The sequence below is a fragment of the Phascolarctos cinereus genome, unplaced genomic scaffold (genome assembly GCF_003287225.1).
Source record: "Phascolarctos cinereus isolate Bilbo 61053 unplaced genomic scaffold, phaCin_HiC Scaffold_726;HRSCAF=1367, whole genome shotgun sequence".
Taxonomy (NCBI): Eukaryota; Metazoa; Chordata; class Mammalia; order Diprotodontia; family Phascolarctidae; genus Phascolarctos; species Phascolarctos cinereus.
The window spans coordinates 416,206,152-416,229,950 of NW_027556098.1; the positions used below are offsets into that span (position 1 = coordinate 416,206,152).

The following is a 23,799-nucleotide window of genomic DNA, read 5'->3' on the forward strand; positions in this document are numbered from 1 at the left end:
TTTCCATTTTTAAAGTGCTTTATTTAGGGTTTACAAAGCGCTTTCCTCACAACAATCCTGTGAAGTAGATAGTGCAAATATTTGTATCCTCATTTTATACAAGAGGAAACTGGAGTACCTTATCTGAGGCAAAGTGATTCATTTGCTCGTTGTCACACAGCTAGTATCAGAACCAAGATTCAAAGCCAGGTTTACTGACTCCAAATCCAGGGCTCTTCACATTAAAACAACACCGTCTCCAAAAACAGGTGTGTCACACTTGCACTCACTAAATTAAAACTAATTGGGAAATGTTTAACAAAATAAATAAAAATACAATACAGGTAATGTTAATTTATGGCTTTCTAAGTCAATATGTGGCCAATGGGGATGTGTTTCTATTTCAGTCTGATACCACTGTCCTAAACCATAAATTTTAACTAAAGTTACCCCAAACCTCACAGAGCTTTTATCATTAAGGAGTAGGGAGGGGAAAGGCATCCTAAGGGACTAAAGTGTACCCTACCACTGCACCACAACTTTGCATATGGTTTGCATAGTAAAAAGGTGAGTTCAGAGGGAGTAATCAAAAGGTAGACTGTGCTAATACATAATATAATCTATACTAATGACCACCTCCCTAGGGAAGGGCTCAGTGCTTTATTAGAGTGTGAATCAAGGAATAGTCCATGCTATGGAAAGCCACTGACCAAAGTACACGCTTTTGTACATGAAGAATGGCCCGGCATAAATAAGTAATACCCTCTCTCAAACATAGTTCTGTGGATCTGGTTAACTTCAGTGATGCTATCCACAAAAAGAATTATGTCTGGCCTCTTCATTATTAAGTACTTAAAAAAATTTTCCCATGCATTATTCCTATAAGTAATACTTCTAAAATTATGTCAAATGGACCTGTTTTGTACCTGTTTTTAAGTGGGAATGATTCTGTTACTCTATTGCATATATAATTTCATTGTTTCAAGCTGAGATTTTAAAATAGGATTAAAGAAGACTTCCATTCCAGTATTGTTTAATTTTTTTTAATCTTGACAGTTTGCCTAACAACCGTGATTCTCCACCCCCTTCCCTGACACTGTGCCACTGTCAGTGAAGAAAGGGGAAGTAGGTTAGATAAGACCAAGGGCCATTTTTTTCTGTTGTTTTTTTTTTTATTCCATGGCCAAAAAGAAATCATCACCAGGTGTTTATTCTAGTAGTCACATGTCATCTCTAATTAGCCAATCAGGGACTTTCAGGGCCATACTCAAAGCCTTTAAAGTATGTAGAACCTGCCATTCTGTTGGCATTTGCTCACCACCATGCCATAATGAGGAAGAAAAGCTGAACTCTGTTAGATCCTTGGCCAGTGACCAACAAGTGAACTTATTGCTGGAAGGCTAAATCGTTTAGTCTTGAAATTTTGGCTATAAATGGAACCAGAAAAAGGAAACTAGAGCTAAATGGAAGGAAGGCTCACAGGTATTCCTTGGAGAGATGGCAGAGTGGGTTTTGTTCTATGTACAGAAGAATGAAAAACATTATTTCAATGAAGATTTGGTCACCTTGAATTGTAGTAATAAGACAGGTGTGTAAAAAAGGCCCCCATGAAATAACAGCAGCTTACACACATCAAATTCCATTGCTAAGGACAAAGTGCTAGAGAAATTCTACAAAGAACTTAATGAGACCCTCCAAATCAAACTGATGATACTCTTGGATACTTGGTGACTTCAGTGCAAAAGTGAGAAAAGATGAAGATGGGGATAAATATATGGAAAAGTAAGGTTCAGGAGAAAGAATGAGAGGGGTCAAAGACTTGTAGATTATGCGGAAGCCTCATATCTCGACATCATGAAGACTTTCTTAAAGAAAATAAAAAGGCATGGCAAACAATGCCATAAAGAATGAAAACAATTACAGCTTAAGAGACAGGAAAACATTTGCTATTCACATAGGAAGTATCCCTGAGTCAGCTGTGTATATTGAGACCACTGATTTTTTAGTGCTAAGATCAGAAATTTGTAGAAAATGAAATGAAAAATAATGGTGAAAATAGTGATAGTTAACATTTGCACAGTGCCTACTATGTGCTAAGCACTTTACAATAAGTCAGCTGATCCTCACAACAACCCTGGGAGGTAAGTACTATTGTTATCCCCATTTTACAGATGAGGAAACTGAGGCAAAGAGAGGTTAAGTGGCGTGCCCACACAGTTAGTAGGTACTAAAGGTCAAATCTGAACTCAGGTCTTCCTGACTCCAGACCCAATGTTCTATTCACTAAGCCACCTAATTGCCTTAATGAGATATGGCATAGGATTAAAGTGATTTAGCCCTGAACTAAACAAATTATTGAAAATTTAGAAATGAGAAAAAAGACAACAGGAATGACTTAAACACCAAATATAATTTCATCTAGAAGTTTAACCAATTAATTGCAATGGGAAAACAAAACAGCCCAGAAAGTGCTTTAGTCAGCAAACAACTAAATTGCTTGCCAAATGCAGAGGTGGCTGCCAAAGACTGAGTTAGAAACACTGAGTTAGAATACAAATTCATTTGCATTATCTTACAAAGAACAACAGACAATTATGAGCAGGATTGTGCTTCTAAAGCACAGAAAAAGATGGAACGTAAAACCAGTTTAAAGAAAGGTTGCAAGATATCCAATTAAACAAAGACATCCCAAGGGCAAATAAGAAAAAATGGAAAAGATGTGCAAAAACCATTTCAATAAACTGTTTTCCCCATCAAGGATAGCGGAATCAGAACACTCAGACCCTAACATCACAATCCCTAAGGTGTTTCTAGAGGAGGTAGAAATTGCAGTAAAGAGAACAAAGATGGAAAAGCAGCCAGATCTGAGCAAGTTTATTTAAAGGGGATATGTGCTGAAGGCAATACAACTGTGAAGGCATTAAGGGACTGATATGTCAGGTAGCTGAAACTGGGGAAACACTCCAAAGGCATGGAAAAAATCTCAAACTTTGTTAATACAAAAAAACAAGTGATTAAAATATCATTAAAAGATCTCTATGCCTGCCCTCCCATCTATACAAAATCTCTTGAGAGTCATTGTTGATGAAGGCATTAGTAGAGAATAAGCTTTGTAGAAGGCATTAGTAGAAAATAATTGCTTTGAAAGCACTTTTCCACAACGGACTGTAGCCTTACTATTTCACAATTAATGGAACATAACTATCTTTGAAGGGTTAAGCCTTCTCCCTCCCCTACTCTTCGATAGTGTTAGCAGAAATTCCTGAGCCATAAGAGCATCCTGTCTATCTCATCCTGTAGCTAGTTATATGACCTTAGGTAAAAGGCTGCTGAAACTGTGAGGCCCTGAAAAGGGGAACATGCTAACATAATTTCTATACCTCTTTGTTCCCTCTGTTACTGGGGTAGTTTTTACATGAATAGATTGTACACCTGAGGCTCAGCCGACGGAAGGGTAGGGTGGGCTGCCGCGTTAGGGTCTATATAATCCTGCCTTAAACAAAGAGCACTTGCACTTTTGGGGCAGCTTAGGCTTTCTCAAGAAAGTCAATAAAGAGATTTCTCCTTTTTGCAAACTTTTGTCAAGACTCTGGTTTTTTGTTTGGGTAGGTGGGCTCTGTCCCACACAGTTTTGGGAGCTCGTCTGGAATTTAACCCTTTCCTTAGGGGTTTCTCTTGACCCCCTCCTGGGCCAGGCACCTCACCAGCACTTTCTGGTAGTCCCTAGGTTGGTGTCCTGAGATCCCCTTTGGTGAGGGAAAGACCCGAAGAGAGTCTTGACTAGGCAAAAACGAGGAGCTCCACTGCACTAGCAGAAAAATCAGAGCCACCTGTTACACTGAAGCGGCCGTGTAAGTTTGTGTGCACAGACCCAAGTAAGCAAGACCCGTGAGTCCTTGGTGCACCTAAGCAGTTCGAGTCCGTAAGGCTAGGGGAGGGGTGAAAAAGGGAAGCTCTAAGCAGTTCAAGTCTGTAGGAGCAATCCCACGTTTTCCAGGCTGCCTAAGCATTTCGAGTATGTAAGGCATGGGGAAAATGAAAACTCAGAGTGGCAAGGACCAGGATCCTTTACCAAATATTCTGGATAACAGCCCTTTAGGATCTAAGCTTAGTGACTGGGATGAACTTCCAAAGGATAAAAGGAAAGATAAAAAGAAAATGATTAAATATGATTTGATGATTTGAGGATTCTACAGCAATTTGTTGTATGTCATTTTTGTTCCTGTTTGTGTCTATGGTGGTGTGAATGAGTGTTAACAGTGTTTGACAGTAAAAGATTTGGAAACTTCTGGAAAAAAAAATTTCTCTCTCTCTCTATGCATTCTAACTCTGACCAAGTTTGAATGTGGAGAGAAAGAGGGAAAAAAGGAACCTTTCTCCCCTCAGATGAAAAAGAAAGGCAGATTGAACAACACCTAATCTTTTCTGCCTCCATAAAAGAGAAAAGTTTTTGCGTACCAGAACACAAACAAAAGGTAATTTATGGGCAGTCAGGGGCTGTGCTGAGGGGGCTGCTGCCAAGACCATGATGTTTCCCCACGAGCCCCAACTCATTCAAATTGGTAAAAACGTGATGTTTTTAATTTAACTTTTGTATTGTCATGTCAAGTAGCTTTTCATAATTTGAATGTTATTAAAGTAAACTGAAAGAAACTTTGGGAAGAGAGAGGGGGAGGGAGAGCCTAATTTAAAAACCAATAGGTAAAGTTATGGAGAGATGGAAGGAATTATGTCCACCCACCTTTCAGGCTAGATCCGTGGGTGGGTTCTATTAAATCTAATATGGATACTGGCTATGAAAAAGATATTGGTTATTGTGAGTTATGATTATTACTGTTCAATTAATTATCAAACTCCAGAGGTGTCTACCTGGAAGGAAAGCTTATCATACTTTGTCAGCATTGATTCAAATTCCTTAGGCTTGCTTTTGTACTTCCTGGGCCAGAAAGAAGTAGTTAGAATACTGGCCCAGCACATTTTAAAGTGACCTGATTACAATAGGTGATTCCTAACTGTTTGTAAAACTTTCGCAAGAAAATGTGGACATGAATGGGGAACTGAAATATTGAAGAAACATATGAATTTGTGGATAATATTCCTTTATAAAGGGTCAAGGGTACTGAACTTAGAAATGTGTATTTGCATAATTTTAAGAGCACATATTGTTATTTGGCATTAAGAAATTTATTAACTATGGCCCCAAGAAAGTTTTATTTATTTTAGTTTACTGTTCAGTAAGGGGATGGTGGTGGAATTCATTCCCAGGGATATCACGAAGATTACATGATTGTAAAGGTGCTTGGCACAACGCTTAGCATAAAACAAATGCTATCTGAATGTAAACTGTTTTAAGTTAAATATAATTGCTTCATACTTGTTAACTTTATGTGGATTTTCTTTGATGTGAAGTTTATGTTAATGGTGATGAGATGAATGATTAGCAACTGTATCATCTGCGTTGTCAGAAAAAGCAATTTCTCTTATAATCTAAATGTTGTTAGGTTAAGAATTGTACTGTAAAAGGGAAAAAAAATTTTTTTTAACCCAGGCCTTCTTAAGGCTAACAACCGCGTTTGTTGGGGGATGGGCAGTATGAGCCAGGCTCTTAAGGCAGGGACTAGTGGTCGTGGAGAAATCTGGGTCTTCTACTTCTTCTATTCCTCGATGCTTAAATGGCAAGGGAATAAAATTATTTAAATGTTAATGTTTTAACTAACAATGGTGTTATTTTTAAAGAAAACTGAGTTTAGTACCTGTTATTTCACATCTTTCACCAGTACCTCAGCCCTCTATAAAACTATTGCACATAAGATATCTCAAGTGATAAGTTTAACTTCTCCATCACTGAATGACAAATGTGTCTGGTGTATATCATAACACAGACCATTCTCGCTTTACGTAAATTCACATTTTGCAGATTTGACTTTATATAAAGAATTCTGAAAGAAATCTGCATTCAGATATACGAGGAAAAAATAGAGAGCCAGTGTCTAATAAAGCTAAGGATAGGCATTTTTAGTTAGAGATGAATTTGAGAACTCTAAATCATGGAAGTCACAGTTATAGAGGCTAGTTAGATGCAGAGTACAGACATCTTTGTCCTGTCCAGTAGCTTTACTGAATGATATTTCCCATCCCCTTTAACAGGTAAATATGACAGCCCTCTCATAGGAGAGGCTGCAGTACCTACAAAGTGTAGAAGCCATATGTGCCTTCCATGTAATAAACCCTTTCTTACCACATTTTCCTGAGCCTGCCTGATTTAGTAGAGTGAAGCCCTAACAAAGATTATCTTTCAACGCTTCATAAAAAGAGTTACACAGCTAATCACCAGCGATAAAGGCTAAGTGCAATGGGTAGAAAAGGTGCAACATACTGTACAGCTATGTTAACTTTACTGCCCAGACTTTATTATGAACTTTACCTTTCATTTCAATAATTGTTTATTTTTGTGGTACAATATTGCTATGTCTGCAGTTTAGCATTTTATGACTTGTATAAAGGTATTATTTTGTGTATGCCATTGTCATATAGGTTAAGGGGAGTGAGCGGGTAATTCACTTTACATAAAAATCACTTTACATAGAGGTCTATGGAATGGTCCACTTAGATAAAATGAGAACTGTCTGTATATACAGAATAACCCTGATTTGAAGTCTATTACGAGGACTGAAGCACAACTGGCTTTACATTAATTTCACTTATGCTTTTCGCCATTATGAATGCTGCCTTAGAGTAAAGGATGACTGATACGAATGTCTTTTCTGCATTCATTACATATGCAGTTTCTCTTTAGCATAAATTTTCTGATACTGAACAAGGCTTCTAGATTGAGTAAAGGTTTTGGGTTTTGTTTTTTTTTTTTACATTCATTAAATTTAAAAGCAAGATTTCATTTTCCTTGATGAATTATTTGATGTTCAGTAAGGTACAAAGGCTTCTAGACTGACTAAAGATTTTTTCATATTCATTAAATTTAAAAACAAAATTTTATTTTCCAGGGTGAATTATCTGATATTCAGTAAGGTATGAATTCTGGCTGAAGGCATTCCTATGTTCAATATATTTATAGTACTGACTCTCTACTATTGATTCGTGGGTGTTTTGCAAAGTTTGTGCTTGGGCTGAAAACTTTTCTACTACATTTATAAGAGCTTTATCCAGTATGAAATCTACAATGCTTAGTAAGATGCTCCCTCTGATTGAAGGCTTTCCCACATTCATTACACTTAAAGGGTTTCTCTCCAGTATGAATTCTCCAATGTCTGGTAAGGTTTCGACCCTGACTAAAGGCTCTACCACACTTAATACATTTATAGGGTTTCTCTCCAGTATGAATTCTTTGATGTTGAGTAAGGCTCCTACCCTGACCAAAAGCTCTTCCACACACATTACAAAGATAGGGTTTCTCACCAGTATGAATCCTCTGATGTTCAATAAGGGATGAGCTCTGGCTGAAGGCTTGTCCACATTCACTACATTTATAGGGCTTCTCTCCAGTGTGAATTCTCCTGTGTTTAATAAGGTTTCCCCTTTGGGTAAAGGCCCTCTCACACATATTACATACATAAGGTTTTTCTCCAGTATGAATTCTCTGATGTTGAATAAGGCACCTACCTTGGCTAAATGTTTTCCCACATTTATCACAATGATAAGGCTTCTCTCCTATGACACGTTTCTGGTGCTTCATAAGGCTCTGTCCAAAAGCATTTCCACCTGTATCACATTTAGGATTAGTTCCAACACGGGAGGCCTGATGCTGGATAGAGGAGGAACTGGTGCTCAAGGCTTTTCCACATACATTACATCTGCATGGGCTTCTTCCAGTGTTAATTCTCTGTTTACTAAGATGCCCCCTCTGGCTGAAGGATTTCCCATGTTCATTATGACTGTGACCTCTCTCTCCTGTATCTCTTTCATGTTCAGAGAAGGATGAATTTTCACCAAAGGCCTGTCCACATTCATCATGCTTACAGGGGTTGTCTCCCAAATGAATGCTGTGATGGTGAACAAGATTTGTGCTCTGCTGGAATGTTTTTCCACATGAATTACATATATAGGGTTTTTTCCTAGTATGAATTCTCTGATGTTGAGTAAGAGATAACTTGTTACAGAAAGCTTTCACACACTCATCACATTTACAGGATTTCTCTCCTTTATGAATCCTCTGAGGGTTAGCAAGAGATGAGCCATCAGAGAAGGTTTTCCCACAGTCACTGTATTTGTAGGGCTTCTCTCCGGTATCAGCTGTCTCCTGGTTAGCAAGGTACTCCATTTGGCTGAAGATATTCCTACATTCATCGTAATTATAAGTCTTCTCTCCAACAGGACTTTTCTGTGGTTGATTCAGGTATTCCTTTTGGCTAAAGTCTTCCTCATATTCATTACATGTGTATGATTTCTCTTCCATGGGTACTTCAGGATACTGAACAATATCCGATTGGTAGCTAAAGCCTCTAGTGCATTTGCTATATTTACAAGGTTCCTTCCCTGAAGCAATTCTATTACGCTTAATTAGGTCGGATAGCTTTTGGAGGGTCTTTTCACGTGCGCCACGTTGATGGAAACTCTTTCCCACAGGCCCAGTTTGTTGTGTCACAAGGATTGACCCTGGACTGGAATTTCTCTGCAGTGTAATTTTTTTCACTCTATTGGGGGTTTTCTTGTGGGTGATTAGTACTTGCTTTGAATCTCTCCTGAAGTTCCCCTGCTGTTTTGTCTCAAATCTGCCACCATAGTCCCAATCCTTGACCAACAACTCAGGACCATCCTTTGTTAGTCTTTCGCGGGATGATTTTTCACCAGATATATCTTGCTTTGAATTTGATTCCTTGGTCTCGTGTCTAGCTTCCCAATCTGAAAGAAAAAAAGAGGATTCCCTAGATACTGGCAAAAAAAGGAACATCTCACTGCATTAAGAAAACAGATGAGGAGCAATCCTCCTATGCACACCTCGCCACATGGATCACTTTTCCTGAGAGGGCTTTGCCTATTTTTACAACTCTAGACTAATTTCTCTACCACAGGTTCCCAAGCTTGAGTGTATGCCTATTTTTAAGCACCCCAGTATATGACAAATAAAAGCACAACTGCAGACAGCTAACTCATGTTGAAAAGATGAATTATGAGTATTCAAACTAAAGATTTCTTTTTATCTAAATAATGAAGTTAACTAAATGAGCACAAGAACTTAAAATAGTGCTCAATTCTTAAATAATGCTAATACTCATGCTCTATTTTGCATTATGATTTTTATATATTTTTAGTCCTCCCTATTAGATTATCTATTCCTTGAGAGCAGAAATTGTGTTTCATTATCTTTATATCTTCCTTATCAGGTCAGCCAACATGAATTTAATAAACACCTACTATGTGCCAGGCACCATGCTAAGTGCTAGGGATACAAAAAGGGGCAAAAAAAATTCCCTACCCTCAAGGATCACACAATCTAACTGGAGGAGGCAACAAGTAAACAAATATGTACAAAATATATATAGGATAAATAGGGAATAATTAAAAGAGGGAAGGCATTAGAATTAAAAGGGGTTGGAGAAGGCTTTTGCACTTTGGAAGGAGAGCATTCCTGGCATAAGAGACAACCAGAGAAAAAACCTAGAACCAAGAGATGAAGTATCTTGTTCATGGAACAGCAAGGAGGCCAATGTCACTAATCAAAGAGTACATGGTGGGAAGTAAGATACAAGAAGACTGGAAAGGTTGTTGGAGAGATTGGGGGCAGTGGAATGTGGAGGGGTGCCAGTATTAAGGGTTGTGAATGCCAGAGCAATTTGTCTTTGATTCTGCAGTTGAAAGGGAACTGGTGGATTTTACTGAATAGTGAAGGGTGTATGTGTGTGTAATGATTTGACCTGTGTTATTAGAAAATCAATTTAATGGCTGATAAATTACAGTGGAATCGGGACAGACCTGAGGCAGGCAGATCCATCACGAGGTTATTGTAATAATCAAGGCATGAGGTGAGGAGGGCCTGCACCCGAGTGGTAGCATCGTAAGAGTGAAGGTGACATATTCAAGAGATGGTGCAAAGATGAAACTGACAGGCTTTGGCAGCAGCTTGGATATGGGGGATGAGGAATCCAGAATGACTCCTAAGTTGTGAAGATGATGCTGTCCTCTACTGTAATAGTGAAAGTAAGAAGCAAAGGGAGTGTTTAGGGAGGAAAATAATAAGTTCTATTTTGGACATAATGAATTGAAGACATGGGAAATGCAGTTGGAGATGCAAGACTGGAGGTCAACATAGAGAATGAGACAGATGGAAAATGTCGACTTAACCCCTAGTAGCCTTTCCTCAAGGGACACGCTGTGTCTAGAAGGAGATGGCGGGTTCAGAGCAGTACTGCACCTGCAGACTCAGGTCTTTTCACCTAAGAAGACTACAAGGCAGCAAAAGAAAGTGGCAGAGTGTCTGAGCAGATGAAGGATGCCTGACCTGGCCTCTAGCAGCCTTTCCTCAGGGGAAATGCTTTTTCTTTTCCTTTTTCACAATTCTGACCCAACAGTTAACAATTCCAATGATACTCTCCTTGAATCTCTCTCATTGGAAGGCTCAATGAAAAGATGACTGCCAAGTGGCGGATGCGCTGTAACAGGAGTTCCTTTTAAGGTATAGGCTTGCCTAGATCGTTGCTGAGATCCTTTCTGATTCTAAATGTCAATGATTCTGTGGCCTAAAAGCAATTTCTTGACCATCTCCTGTCCTTGTGCTACGCCACAAGCTTTCCCCTTGCCTGAAATGCATTTCCCCCTTCAACTCACCTGCTAAAACCCCGCCTTCCTCCAAATGTCTTACTAGGACGTAGCTGTCTATGTTCACATGTTACACCACCTTCCTCACTTGAAGAGCAGAGACCATTTGATTTTTATGTACCCAGAACTTAGCTCGATGCCTTACGTGTTACAGGTACTTCATGTCTGCTGAAATCAGGTGCTGAAATGAATATTCTAATTCCTCTGCCATCATACCTACAAGATAAGGGGAAAATTCCTTGGCCAGCCATTTAAAAGTCCTCGAAATATATGACTGATCCTAGGTAGTCAACTTGGGATCTCACCCCTTGGAAGCAATCATCCTCCAATACAATCAGGCCACGCTTCTTCATGCCTCCCTCTCCCCTTCCTTGCTATGTAACGTTCATACACGCCTTTTCTTTCCAACCACATTTAAACATCCCCAAGCACAGTAAACCAATTTTATGCTTTGGAACAATTCTCCTCTGGGCCTGAAGCCATGTCTACACATACATTTGCCAATTCTTATGCACTCACTGCATGCTCAGAAGAGTGAGGCTGGGAAATGTCTTCTAGGGAAAATACAGCCCCCAAGAATGGTGAAAGAGACAACTCTCTTGGGCTTTGGCTAAATTCTCAGGCTGCTGTGAGGAAGGCTCCTTCTTCACCATTTCAAAGGGGCTTCATCCATGATGGATCTGCTGAGCTGCTGCTTACACAGCCTTCCACCTTCCTGGTTCTCAGTCACTCACCTGGACAGGAACCTTCGGCAACTGCTCTCTTCAGAGCCCATGGGACTTCCCCTTGTTCCAGTTGGGAGATCACCTCTGGTTTGGAAACTGGAAATCCTGCTCATCCAGAAAGAAAGGTGAATGTGATGGGACAGAAATACAGAGCCTTCTCAGGTCTACTCTAGCCCCTTCCAATGCAGGCCAAGAACATGAGTTGTGAAGGCCTAAGGCAAGGGCTCTTCACCTGATATGCGGGAATGTTTATGCATTTTAAAACATTATTCTGGGAAGGAATCCATAGACTTCACCAAACTGCCAAAGGGATCCACGGCACCAAAAACCCCCCAAATCCCCTGAAGAGCTGGTACAAAGTATCTTAGAAAGCCACTCTGAACCGCGCAGGTGTGTGTGGGTGATCACAATATGGATTCGTGGTCACAAATAGTGATATAAATATTAATAGATACCACCTTATATTTATGTAATACTTTATCTTTTACAAAGGACTTTCAATATATCTAATTTGTGCAAAACAAAAATTCCTGAGAGGTAGTGACCCACACTTTGCAGATGAAGAAACTGAGGCTCAGAAGCAAACTGACTTGCTCAGGTCACACAGTTATTTAGTTCGGAGAGCTGAGATTTGAAACCAGACATCTGAATCAAAGACCCATGCTCTTTCCAAAGTCCTAGGCTGCCTCCCTCTCTGAGGAATTTTTTTACCTTAAGGCCTTAGAATTTTAAGGAAAAATACTTGGAACATGGAGGAAGATGATCAGGAAGAATCCATGTCAAGGGCAGCATAATGACATTCTGAGTTTCTAGTTTTATGTGGACTTTCCTCATGGGAACAGAGAGCATGGATATCCTGCCTCTTGGCACCAGAGGCATAAAGAATCTTCTTTTCCTTCACCTCAAGACAAAATTCAGCTGAGCACTTTGGATACCTCACAGCCTCCAGCAAATGAAGGTGCAAAGACAATCCAATGAGCAGATTCTGAGTTCTGGGGGAAGCTCCCCTTACCCAGAGAGATAAGGTTCTGATAGTTCTCCAACATCACATCCCTGTACAGATTCTGCTGAGCAGGGTCCAGCTGCCCCCATTCTTCCCAGGTAAAGTCCACAGCCACATCCTGGAATGTCAGTGCGTCCTGAAACATCAAACAGGTTCCTGGTCACCTACCAAACATCATCCCTCACTTGGCCACCTCAAGGAAAATGAGGATTACAGCCCATACACAAAGCAGAGCTCCATTTTGAGGGGACCTTGCAGAGGGGTCCCAGTCATACGGGCACTGCATGACAAACTCTAGGCCTCACTTTGTATGAGACTTTAGGAGATGTATGTAGTTCTGGTTTGTTAATAAAACTGCCCTTTGAACATTTTCTACCTGAGTGAGACAGACCTCCAAACCACAGAAAATACACATCTATTTCATATTTCATTCTGACCTATTTCAGCTACCAGCCTCACCTGATCCCGGACAGTTTCCATGTGAGTCTTTGCATCCATCCATTTTAAAGCTTTGGCTTGTCCAGTACTTCTTCCTTAAGGGTTTCTACCCCTCATCGTTCCAAAGTCCTACTTTGATGCTTTTTGTGCATCAAGGAGGATTCTCTGGTTTCTCAGGGGTTATGCAGAGGGTGCATGAGTTCTAGCAGGTTTACCGCACTGGAAAGGCTTTGATTATAAGCCTATCCTCAGGCAATAGCTGCTGTCCAAGGAAGAAACCTTGGTATGTACAGCACTTTATGATGGATGCTTTGGCCAAAGCAGCCAATGACTCTCTAACTCCTCCCAAAAAAATATGAAATGAGCTTCAGTCTACATGTCTGCCTACTGCTTTTACGGGGCAGAAACGGGCAAAGAGTACTAAGAATCACAGCTGTTGGAGTGTTTCCAACATTAACTTCATAGCTGGCACTGTAAATGTGAGGTCCTTGTCTTGTGACCAGTGATGGGGCATTCTGCCAGAGAACATGAATGTCATTTAAAAAATGTTGATATAAAGGAAAATAAAGACAAAAAAAAAGGAGAGATAGCTCATGTAATATTCTTTGAGAAGAAAATAAAAGAATTGCTAAAGCTGATTTACCAATCACACATTCAAAGGCAAAAAGAAATGTCCTTTCATAGGCCTTTGGATAATCTCTCAGAATCCCAATGTTTATGATGGGAACGAGCCAACAAATCATCATTCAGACAGCTTCTGTGCGGTCCAACGATGGTTTACAGTGGAAACACTTTGTTAAGTCCAGATTGATGCGTGTGTTTATCTCCTTCGGTAGAATGAGAGCTCCTTGAGGGCAAACATCACAGTTCTGTGCCTGTTTTATATCACCACAGCTTAGTGCAGTGAAGGAAACATACCAAGTACTCAAGAACTACTTGTTAACTGAATCAGAAAACACCTTCCCACCTACTTTGGAGAAGTGGGGGTTCATAGGTGTTGAACACTGGACAAAACATCAGAATCTTTTTTGACTGTTTAATTTTGTGGAACACTTTTTTCTTTTTTTATTAATTTTTTAAAAGTTACCATTTTAAGGGAAGGATCTCTGGAAGAAACTGAGGGAGGCAAATGATGGCAAAAGGAGGTGATATAAAAACAAAAATTGACAAGAAGAGTGTATGTACAAGTCAAGTACTGACCTATATGCCTTCTGCAAAATAAATACTTACAATAATAATCACCAGATGTATCAAGGCCATTTTTAAAAATATGAGATGGTAATAGGTAGGCTTCCACAAATTATGGATTACATTGTAGACTCTGTAATAGACCACATCTTTATAGTCATGCAAGTGTGTGAAAAGTACAAAGAATACAAGACCCCACTTCTTCTTGTTGGTTGACTACAATAATGCATTTCATTCAGTAGAACACAACGCCACTTTAAAGAAACTCCTCCAACAGGCCTTGATCATGCCTACATCAAAATTCCTGTGAAAGGTAAAGGAGAACTTTATCCCTCTGCCTTCTGGTTATTAACATCACCCAATTAACAAGGAGACATACATATGCCAAAGATGTGTGCCACTGACAAAAAGGATGTTCAGTGATGACTCTAAATGCAGAAAGGATTTCCTAACAGATGGAGAGGTACTTCAGATGATCCTCTTTGTGGGTGATGTGGTACTGATTACATTAAACCCCTGAACACTACGGAGACTCCTAACCTCCAGATCCATAATCTCACAAGCGTTTGGTCTGACTATCCACACAGAATAATTCAAGTAGAAGAATGCCTAATGTCCAGATTACAGCATACGATTTTAAGGATAGTCCATAAGACTGCTCCATCAGTACATATGTCTTGGATAGACATTGCAGATGGGTAATGAACAGGGCCTAAAGTAGAATGAGGAAGAAGTAAGGATGGCTTACACTGGGGAAATTGTGTATTGATTCTCATGAACCAATGTTCTCCCTGCAATGACGACGCATCTTCATAGCATCAGTATTCTTCAGGTGATGTATTGCTGTGGGTCAGAAAAATCAGTCTCCAGAGAATTAGTTTTGTGTCACCCACACAACAACGGAGATGGCCCAGTGAGAGCAATGCATTACCAAGTGCAAAGGACGACAAAAGAGATCTATGAATGGAAAAGGAGGTGGGTCTTTCATGTATCACAAGCAAAGGCTAAATAAATGATGACCAGTCTACACACTCAACTGGCATCCACAGTATGTCAAGAGATCTAGAGGAAGGCTTTGTGTATGTTGAGTGGACCCTCTGTGGAAGGTTTTTATAAGGACCTGGACAAGAGTAGTAAGGAATGAGATGTGGAGGGAACACTCATATCAAAAGAGACTGCAGATCCATCAAAGTACAAAAACGTAGGAATTCAAAGAAGGCAGAAGGCAACCCGAGCTAGAATAATGATGGAAGACTTAACGAAAGAGATTAGATTGTAGATCTAAGAATCTCAGAGTTGGAAGATACCTAAAAGCTCATTCAATGTAGCCATGCCTGAACAAGCCTGACAGAAAACCTCCAAAAATGGGAAAACCATTATTTCCCAAAGCAGCCTATTCTACTTTCAGATATCTGTTGACAAGTTTTTTTCCACGTAAAAGGCCTCACCTCACAGCAATGTCTCCCATTGCTGGAGAAATAAAGACAAAAATCAAACAATCCAAACTCCTTATGATGGATGGCATGGAGCTTCTTATACTCTTATTCCAGCCAAATGTAACAACACTCCTCAACATAAGCCTTCTGATATACTCATGCTACTGTTTGCACTAGTTTTTGCCAATGTTCTTCTTGTCAAGATATTAGAAGACACTCTGTTTTCCAAGGCTAAGATCCAGTGAGCAAGCTGTGCCCTGAGCCTAGCATAACAACAATCCTTTGTACTCACCCTCTGGATAAATCATATAATTTTTGTAACACTTTGATATGTGTAATGATTATGCCAACTATTTAAATTTGTTGGAGCTTCCCTATTTCCCAGGGACCCGAGAACTGATACAACAGCCAACGCACTGCAGCAAAAAGCCATCAATCATATCTCCTGACACTGAAAAATTCCTGGGCTTGTAACTGCTAAGTGAACCAAACCAGGGGCTGCACTCCTGTTCCTGAGCCACTTGCTCTGGTTCTGTACCTCACTGAACTACCACAAGGCTCAACTACCCTCACAATTTGAGACAAACACAAGGCTCGACAATTCTAATGACTTAAGGACTGTTCCCACAGGACCCAAGATCACCTGAATTGTCCCAAGAAATGCCAACTGTGGGAACTGTTCACTCAAGACTGTGTTGGGTCCTGCCTTTTTGTGGTTCTCAGGTGTAAAAGCCCTACTCCTGCCATAAGCCACAAGTCCTTCTTCCCAAGAGGACTTTGGTTTGCAAACCTGTTTTCCTCACTTTGAAATTAAACTTCTGTTTGATTCCTGACTTTCTTGGTTTTAGCACACTTTATTCAGCTCCAGCCACCCACAGGTTAGAGACCAGTTCCGATCTGGATGTCACTCTAAACTCTAAGCCTTCTCCCCCATCCAACTGATATCCCCCAGCTAATGATCTTTCACGGTTCATGAACCCTTCCCTCCCATTCTATCCTAACTTGATCTGTCTCTCTGCTAAACAGACAGAGCACTTATTGCCTGCAGCTCAGCTTGGCTCTTACTCATGTACTTCCTTGTGTCCTTTTATAAAGGTTTCCTACGCGTTGCTCTGTGTTGGTTCTGTCTCCACTTCAGATGTCTTGCCCAACAATGTGGAGCTCAGTGAAAACAAAGGCTCTCTTCCAATGCTATCTTCACAAATGTCATAGCATCTTGCACAGTATGGTGATCACTGACTAGGCCTGAAGGAGCTTCTGGATGAATGAATGTTGGGTAGAGGGGTGGAGGAGACATTCATCAAGTGGAGACCATTCCACATAGGACACATCTTCCAGGAAGCTGGGGTTAGTCATCTGAGGGAAAGGTAACTAGAGCTCAGGTTTCTAAAAGAGGTTACACTAGGGCAAGAAGTTCCACAAGAAAAGAACACCTATCAGCTCTAAGGACTGATCTGGCATTTAAAGGATATAAAAAGTCCAACTCACCTGGGCTCTGCTTGTCAAGAACACAGAACCATGTCCCTCCTCAGTGTTCCCCTCTTGGGTGAGTGCAGAGTCCTCAGAAGGCAGAGCTGAGAAGGAAAAGGCAGAAGATCACTTATCTTACAACTACCAGATAGCTCCTTTCCCTTCTACATGTTTCCTTCCTTGGGGGAAGGGGAGTAACAACATTCCTGCAGATCCAAGTATCTCTCACCTTCCCTGAACTGCCAAAGACCCTGAGAAGACTCTGCCCTGAGACTAAACCTGTAAGGACAATGAAAATCCACCTAAACTCATTACTCAATGATGACTTCTACCCCCACCTTCACCATCATGATTCAAACCTCACTCCTTGTCCCCAGCTGCCCAATCCCTTATTCCCATTCTCCTCAAACCAAACCCAATAATGCTCCACTTTAAAGCTATTAAACCCTACCACTTACTCTCTGAAATATCTGCTCCAAATTCAACAAACTTGCTTTCACCTTAAATCATTCCCTTTCCCACTCCTTTCATCTGCTGGCCATCACTGCCTCCCTTGGGATAGCACAGCCTCCCTGGCTTCCCTTTCCAGCACTGGCTGCACTGTCACTCATCCTCCCCCCCCCCACTCACTGGCTGAGGTGGGGGAGTTGGAATATTCCTTGCTCCCCACTGTCACTTCCAGGTTCTCCCCCTATCACCACCAGTCAGTAACCTCTCCTCCTTTCAAGGCCACTCAATCTATATCTACCACCCAGTCAAAATTCAGATAGCTGTCGTCTACCAACCATCAGACCATTCCCCTTAACCTCAATGAGTTGCCATGCCTGGCTCAGAGCCTTCTCCCCTCTCCAACTCCTGTTCTCATACAAGGGGATTTCAACACACATATTCCCCCTCAAACATGCTTACCCTCCCAGTTCCTCACATTTCACATGAGTAAGTACTCATTTCATCCCACTTCAGCCACAGATGGTCATGACTTTGCTCTTGCTATCACACCAAATGTACCACATCCATGTTCATAGACTGAAATTCCCTTATTTGATCACAATTTATTGTCACTGTATCTCTCCCACTGTATCACTTGCAACTCCAAACCTTGCTCTCCAGCCAAATCTTTGACCTCCTATCTCTCAAGCCCTCAGTTAGAAGGCACAATGGATAAGAGTTCTGGGTCTGGAGTCAGAAGACCTGAGTTCAAATCCAGCTTCAAGATGCTAACTAGCTGTGTGACCCTGGGTAAGTCACTTAACCTCTGTTGACCTCAGTTTCCTCAATTGTAAAGTCTGTCGTGAGGATCAAATGAGCTATCTGCACAGCACTTCATACAGAGTAGATGCCATATAAATGTTTATTCCCTTTCCCTTTTCTCCCCCACTGCCTTCCCTCAGTCCTCTCCCAGGTTAGCTACACTCTTTCATTCCTAATCTTGATCCCTTGGTGAACCAGTTCAACTCTACACTATCCTCTTCTTGTTAAGTCTCTTGTTCTCTTATTACATGGCCTACTGCAGGCCTGCACAACTCGTGGCAGGAAAGTCCATAAGCCACTTGCAGCATGCCAAACAATTTCAGGCGGCCCTCGAAAAATGTAGGGGGAAACATCCTTTGTACACAGAGGGAATCCTTAGGCGGGGCTGCAAGTTGTGCAGGCCTGGTCTATTGTGTCCTGCCATGCCCCAGCCTTGGATCAGTCTCATCATTTACTGCTTTTACTCCTACATACACGCTGCTGAACCAAGCTAGAGAAAAGTCAAACCACCATGTTTACTGGGTCCACTACAAATTTATGATACATTAACTCAATTGGGGCTTCACTGCTACGAGACAATCCTTTTACATCTCCTAATTAACTATCACCATGTAGTACTGTGGCTTTTTCAAAGTTTCATCCTCCTCAAAACCTTCTTTGCACCCTCTACCCTCACCCTTTCAGCAGAGAACTTTGCCTCTCACTTTACTGAAAAAATTGAGACCATTTGCTGAGAACTTCCTCGTCTCTCCTCCCCCTCATCTACCAGATGTCTTCTGTCACTCTCATCCTTTAGCCCAGTCTCACATGAAGAGAGAGCTCTTCTCCCCGCCAAAGCAAACTCTTCCACCTGCACAAGTGATCCCTCACCATCCTGGCTCCTCCAGATCGCTCCCTCTCTCATTGCCACCTTCTCACTTATCTTTCATCCCTCCTTGTCAACTCTGCCTCTCTTTCCCTATTGCCTACAAACATGCCCATGTCTCTCCCCCATCCTCAAAAAACCCTCACTAGATCCATCCATTCCCACTGGATAACTCCGTTATTACTGATCCTTTTTCAGGAACTTCTCGGGAAGACTATCTAGCGCTTCCTTTCCTCTCACATCTCTCCAAAGTTACTACTAACCACCTCTCAGATGACAACTCTAACGGTCTTTCCTCAAGCCTCATTCTTCTAGGCCTCTCTGAGATCTTCTTTTCTTCTCCCTCTACACTATTTCACTTGAGGATCTCAATAACATTTGTATGCTGACTTGTAGCTACTTGTCCAGTTCTAAACTCTCTGCTGACCTCCAATCTCACATCTGTAACTGCAGCTGGGTACCTACAACTAAAATCCCACAGGCATCTTAAACTCAACAGGTTGAAAACTGAACTCATTATCTCTTGCCCCAAACCTCCTCTTTTCCTAATTTCCCTATTGGTGTTGAAGGCATCACCGTTCTCCCAGTTACCTAGGGTGTTCTCGGAACTCATCAATCAACCCAAACTCTTCTCTCCAAAGGTACTACCAACTTTCTTTTTACTCCTCACTCTCTTGTCCCTCACATCCTCGAGTGATTCTAAGACCTGCCTCCTTTACCTCCATGACACTGTTTGCACATATAACCTTCTCTCTTCTGACACTGCCACCACCCTGGTACAGGCTCTCATCACCTCACAACTGGACGTCTTCTTCCACTGCAGTCCATCCTCAACTCAGCTATCAAAGTGATCTTTCAAAAGCACACGTCTGATCACACACACACACACAAACACATTCGATACTCCAGTGACTCCCTATCACACCAGGATCAGATATAAAGTCCTCTATGTCATGTTCAAGACCTTCATAATCTGCCTCCCCACCTTTCTTTCTAGCTTCTTGAACTTCATTCTCCCTGCCCAGATCCCACATTCAGTGATCCAGAGACACTGGCTCTCTGCTGCCCCTCAAGACACTCATCTCCCGATCGGGCATTTCACTGGCTGTTTCCCGTGCCCAGAATCTTCTTCTTCCTCACTTCTTCTTTCTGGCTTCCCCGGCTTCCAAGTCCCAGTTAAAATTCTACCTTCTACAGGAGGCCCTTCCTAATTACCTTGAATTCTAGCACCTTTTTCCTTTGGATTATTTTCAGTTTATCCTGTACGTATCTTTTTGTGCAATTGTTTGCCTATTATCTCTCCCAGGAGACTGTGAGCTCCTTGAAAGCCATCTTTTGCCTTTCTTTTTATTTCCTGGCGCTTACGACAGTGCCCTAGCACACAGGTGGTGCTTAATAAATGTTTATTGACTGACACAAAACACGGATGAGTGTGATTCCCATCCTAACCACAGAGGAAGAAAGAGGTTACAGTGAGTGCAGGTGCAGCCCTACCAGCTCCCGGGATCTGATCACAAGGATCAACGTGGTTCAAGTACCTGCCTCAACCTTTCTGACCAGTGGACATATTAGGATACAGAACTAAAGTTTAAGAATCAGGAGGCGTGAATTGGATACATTCCTTTCCTAAAACTATCTGGAATATGTAAAAACCAATTTCTTTGCCAATGACATTCTCATTTAACAAAGTTATACCTTTTTAAAGACATTTTCCACTTGAAAAAAACATGCCTATTTTGTGACAAGTTTCCTAAATGAACGACATTAATTTGGTGATCAGAAATGTAGCATAAAAATAACATAAATCATAGAACGGGAGTCAGGAAACAGACTTTAGGCCAGGCTTGTCATCCCTCTGTGTGACCTTGGACAACAGCCACAAACACTCTATTCCTCAGATCTCTCACTGCAAAATGGTCATGATCATACTTGCAGTATTCCATAAGGATCTTGGAAGGAAGAAAATTAAATTTAGCATGAACACAATTCATGCAGCATTTGGTAATCCATGAAACTGCAGCTCAGCCTAAACGACCAAATCAGAAGAATATACATGAGAAGGCATAACACCTCAGTGATCTACTTTCCTGTACATCCTACTGTAGGGACCACCACGAAACCTTAAATATTGTTACTCATTAAATATTAGGAACCACCTTAAATACTGTCATTCACACTGGGCAGCATCCTCCTAACTGGTCTCTCTGGAAGGGCCATTGTAACGTGCTTATTTTTTCCCCTACTAAGTCCATTGCGCTATAATTCTCACCTCCTTCCTCTAGCATTCGGGCCATATCTTCTACCACGGCCACCACCTCCTCGCTTGTCTTTGGATTTTGTGATTTCACCCAAGTCCTCATTTCTCCAGGCAGGATGGCCAGGAATTGTTCCAGCACCAGCAGCTCCAGGATTTGCTCCTTTGTGTGAATTTCTGGCCTCAGCCATTGAAGACAAAGTGCCTGAAGTTGGCTCAGGGCCTCAAGGGGCCCAGCCCCTTCTGGGTAGCGAAAAAATCTGAAGCGCTGTCGAGACGTCTCAAGGTCAGACTTCTGTTCTCCTCGGATGATTTCCTGAACCCAAGGGACATCCATTCCCAGGATGCTATCTTGATTATGTGTAGTGGGAATCTGGGGGTCTGGATACACAACCATCACTTCCTTCAGAGGCATCATCTCTCCAGCCAAGACCTTCACTGAGATGCTCAAAACTATCCCAAAAGGGAGCTAATCTTTTCAGACCCAAAATGGGCACTTGTACATTACTAAGGGGAGTTGTGGGCAAAAAAAGATCAGAATTAAGAGGATGGACCCCAGCAGCCTCAATCACATAGCTGAACCATGGACCTTGAAAAAACCGTGGTGAGTTCTTGGACAAATGGCCCACAAACTGAACATCAGGGAGACTTCTTGAGTACGTGGTAAAATGAGCACTTAGAATTGGCTCAGATACATATGGGAATACAGACATTCACAAACAAATGCAGGCAGTGAGAAACATAAAGACCCTTAGTCCTCATCCTCTCACTGTAGAGCAGAAAGACTACAAATGAGCCCAATGACAAGCACACGAAAAAAGCAGAGGATGGGGAACAGGGCCCTGAATCAAGGAACCAGAAGTTACTCCACAAATTCATTGAATGGTGAGCTGAAACTTTTTTTAAAGCTTCCATTAAAAACATGTCATATTTACTGTAGCATTTAACATTAGCACTAAAGACCAAATGAATGTCATATTTTCAAAATAAGCAAAATGTCTATTTGCTCTGAATGTTAAGGATGGTATGTCTCTGAATGCATTGAGAAGCTAGCCATGTTGGTGAGATGGCAGCCTGGGTGAATGTAAGAATTAACGTATTTTTAAAAGACTTGAGTTTCACAATGTTTGAATCCTCAGATCTCTGAAGCAAAAACACCAGTAAAGGCCCAGTCACCTTTGCCAGTCACTTCTAGCCCTGAGCCAATAAACTCTGTCACTCCAAGCCATCTCTCCCAAAGCAGTTTACAAAGTCAAGCAGAAGAAAATATCCTCAGTCGTTTTCATTTTCTCTCTTCTAAGGTGGAGGCAGTGTTGGGCTTAAAGCAGGTGAGCACTGGGTTTGAATACTGATGCTGACACTCAGTAGTTGCTTGACCTTGGGCAAGATGCTTCATTTCTTTTGAGTTTCACGTTCCTCATCTGTAAAATGGGGATAATAACAAAAGAATTACCTATCTCACAAGATTGTTACTTACTTTGTAAACATTAAATTTTCAAGGAAATGCCAACATGGCAATGATTACCCCTTCTTCCCTCCCATGTTATTTGTCTTTATGAGATAATCTGTAACTAAATGAGAAATAAGATATTTTTAAAAGGCTTTGCAAACAATAAAATACTATATAAATGTTAACGATGATGATGATGACGACAACTTATTTTGGGCGTCCCTACTTTCTGCTCTGCACCTCGGAATCTGCCCCTCCCCGTGTGCCTGAAGCGTCCCCCCGAGCCCAGCCCAGCCCCTCGTGCCTCAGCCAGGGGTTACCCACTTTCTCGCCCACCCACCCGTGAGCCCACGCTCTCTGCAGCTGTCATACCCCTCCCCCATCCCGCCGGTCACACCCGCTCCGCCCTGCCCCTCCCCCTCTAATCTCCCGGTGGTAACAGCAAGGGCTTCCCGGCCCCAAAGACAACCTCTGACCTCCCGGACCTGATCACGCGGGGCTGTGGGCAGCACAACAGACACAAGTAGCATCACCCTAGCTCAGGGACCTCTTCCGGTTTTGGAGACATAAGACTTGCAAGCCCACCCAAGGAAGACGGAAAAGTACGCATGCGCGCGCGCACGCCAGCCTTCCCCAGAATTGTCATGAGAAAGTACGCATGCGCTGGAACGTTTCCCAGGATTTTCATGGTGCCTCACTAACTTTTCCCCATATTCCGCCCCCATTTCACACAGGTTCCGGAGGATGTGGCTTTTCCCAAAGTTCCTGACTGGTCACAAGCTGGTTACAAGCAGGACATGGGGTCCCTGGGGTCATTAGACTCAAACTCCTTTCTAGCAACTGGTCAGGGAGAGAAGAGAAGGGGCGGGATGCAAAATCGCCCTTGCCAACCAGAGGGCACGCTATCCTCCCGCCAATCAGAGGAGAACTACTCTCACCACTGGGAGGACACACTTCCGTCTGCCAATCA

General features: G+C 41.8%; 1 protein-coding gene across 4 annotated transcripts; it reads right to left on the bottom strand.

Moving 5' to 3' along the window:
* On the bottom strand, positions 1-23,476 carry LOC110220159 (uncharacterized). 4 transcript variants are annotated; one of them, XR_013482635.1, is made up of 7 exons: positions 23,315-23,476; positions 21,395-22,800; positions 17,028-17,113; positions 12,487-12,613; positions 11,484-11,579; positions 1,895-8,835; positions 1-1,601 (listed from the first exon to the last, which is right to left on the bottom strand). XR_013482635.1 is itself a non-coding variant. In XM_021004074.2 (6 exons), exons 2-6 carry the CDS (start codon positions 21,795-21,797, stop codon positions 7,136-7,138), a joined length of 2,412 nt encoding a protein of 803 aa, XP_020859733.2. In that variant the 5' UTR covers positions 21,798-22,800; positions 23,315-23,476; the 3' UTR covers positions 1-7,135. The 4 variants fall into 4 exon arrangements, 3 of the variants coding, with proteins under 3 accessions (XP_020859733.2, XP_078002053.1, XP_078002054.1); XM_021004074.2 differs by having other exon boundaries at positions 1-8,835; XM_078145927.1 differs by having other exon boundaries at positions 1-8,835; positions 23,306-23,476.
* Between the last annotated feature and the right edge of the window lie 323 nt (positions 23,477-23,799).

What these genes read in the sequence shown, in the direction of transcription:
- LOC110220159 (XM_021004074.2), bottom strand. Translation starts at nt 21,797, where the DNA reads ATGATGCCTCTGAAGGAAGTGATGGTTGTGTATCCAGACCCCCAGATT. An exon ending in TCAGAACCTTATCTCTCTGG is followed by an intron (nt 11,580 to 12,486) that starts GTAAGGGGAGCT and finishes CTGGATGAGCAG; the next exon opens with GATTTCCAGTTTCCAAACCA. An exon ending in TGCCGAAGGTTCCTGTCCAG is followed by an intron (nt 8,836 to 11,483) that starts GTGAGTGACTGA and finishes TTTTTCTTTCAG; the next exon opens with ATTGGGAAGCTAGACACGAG.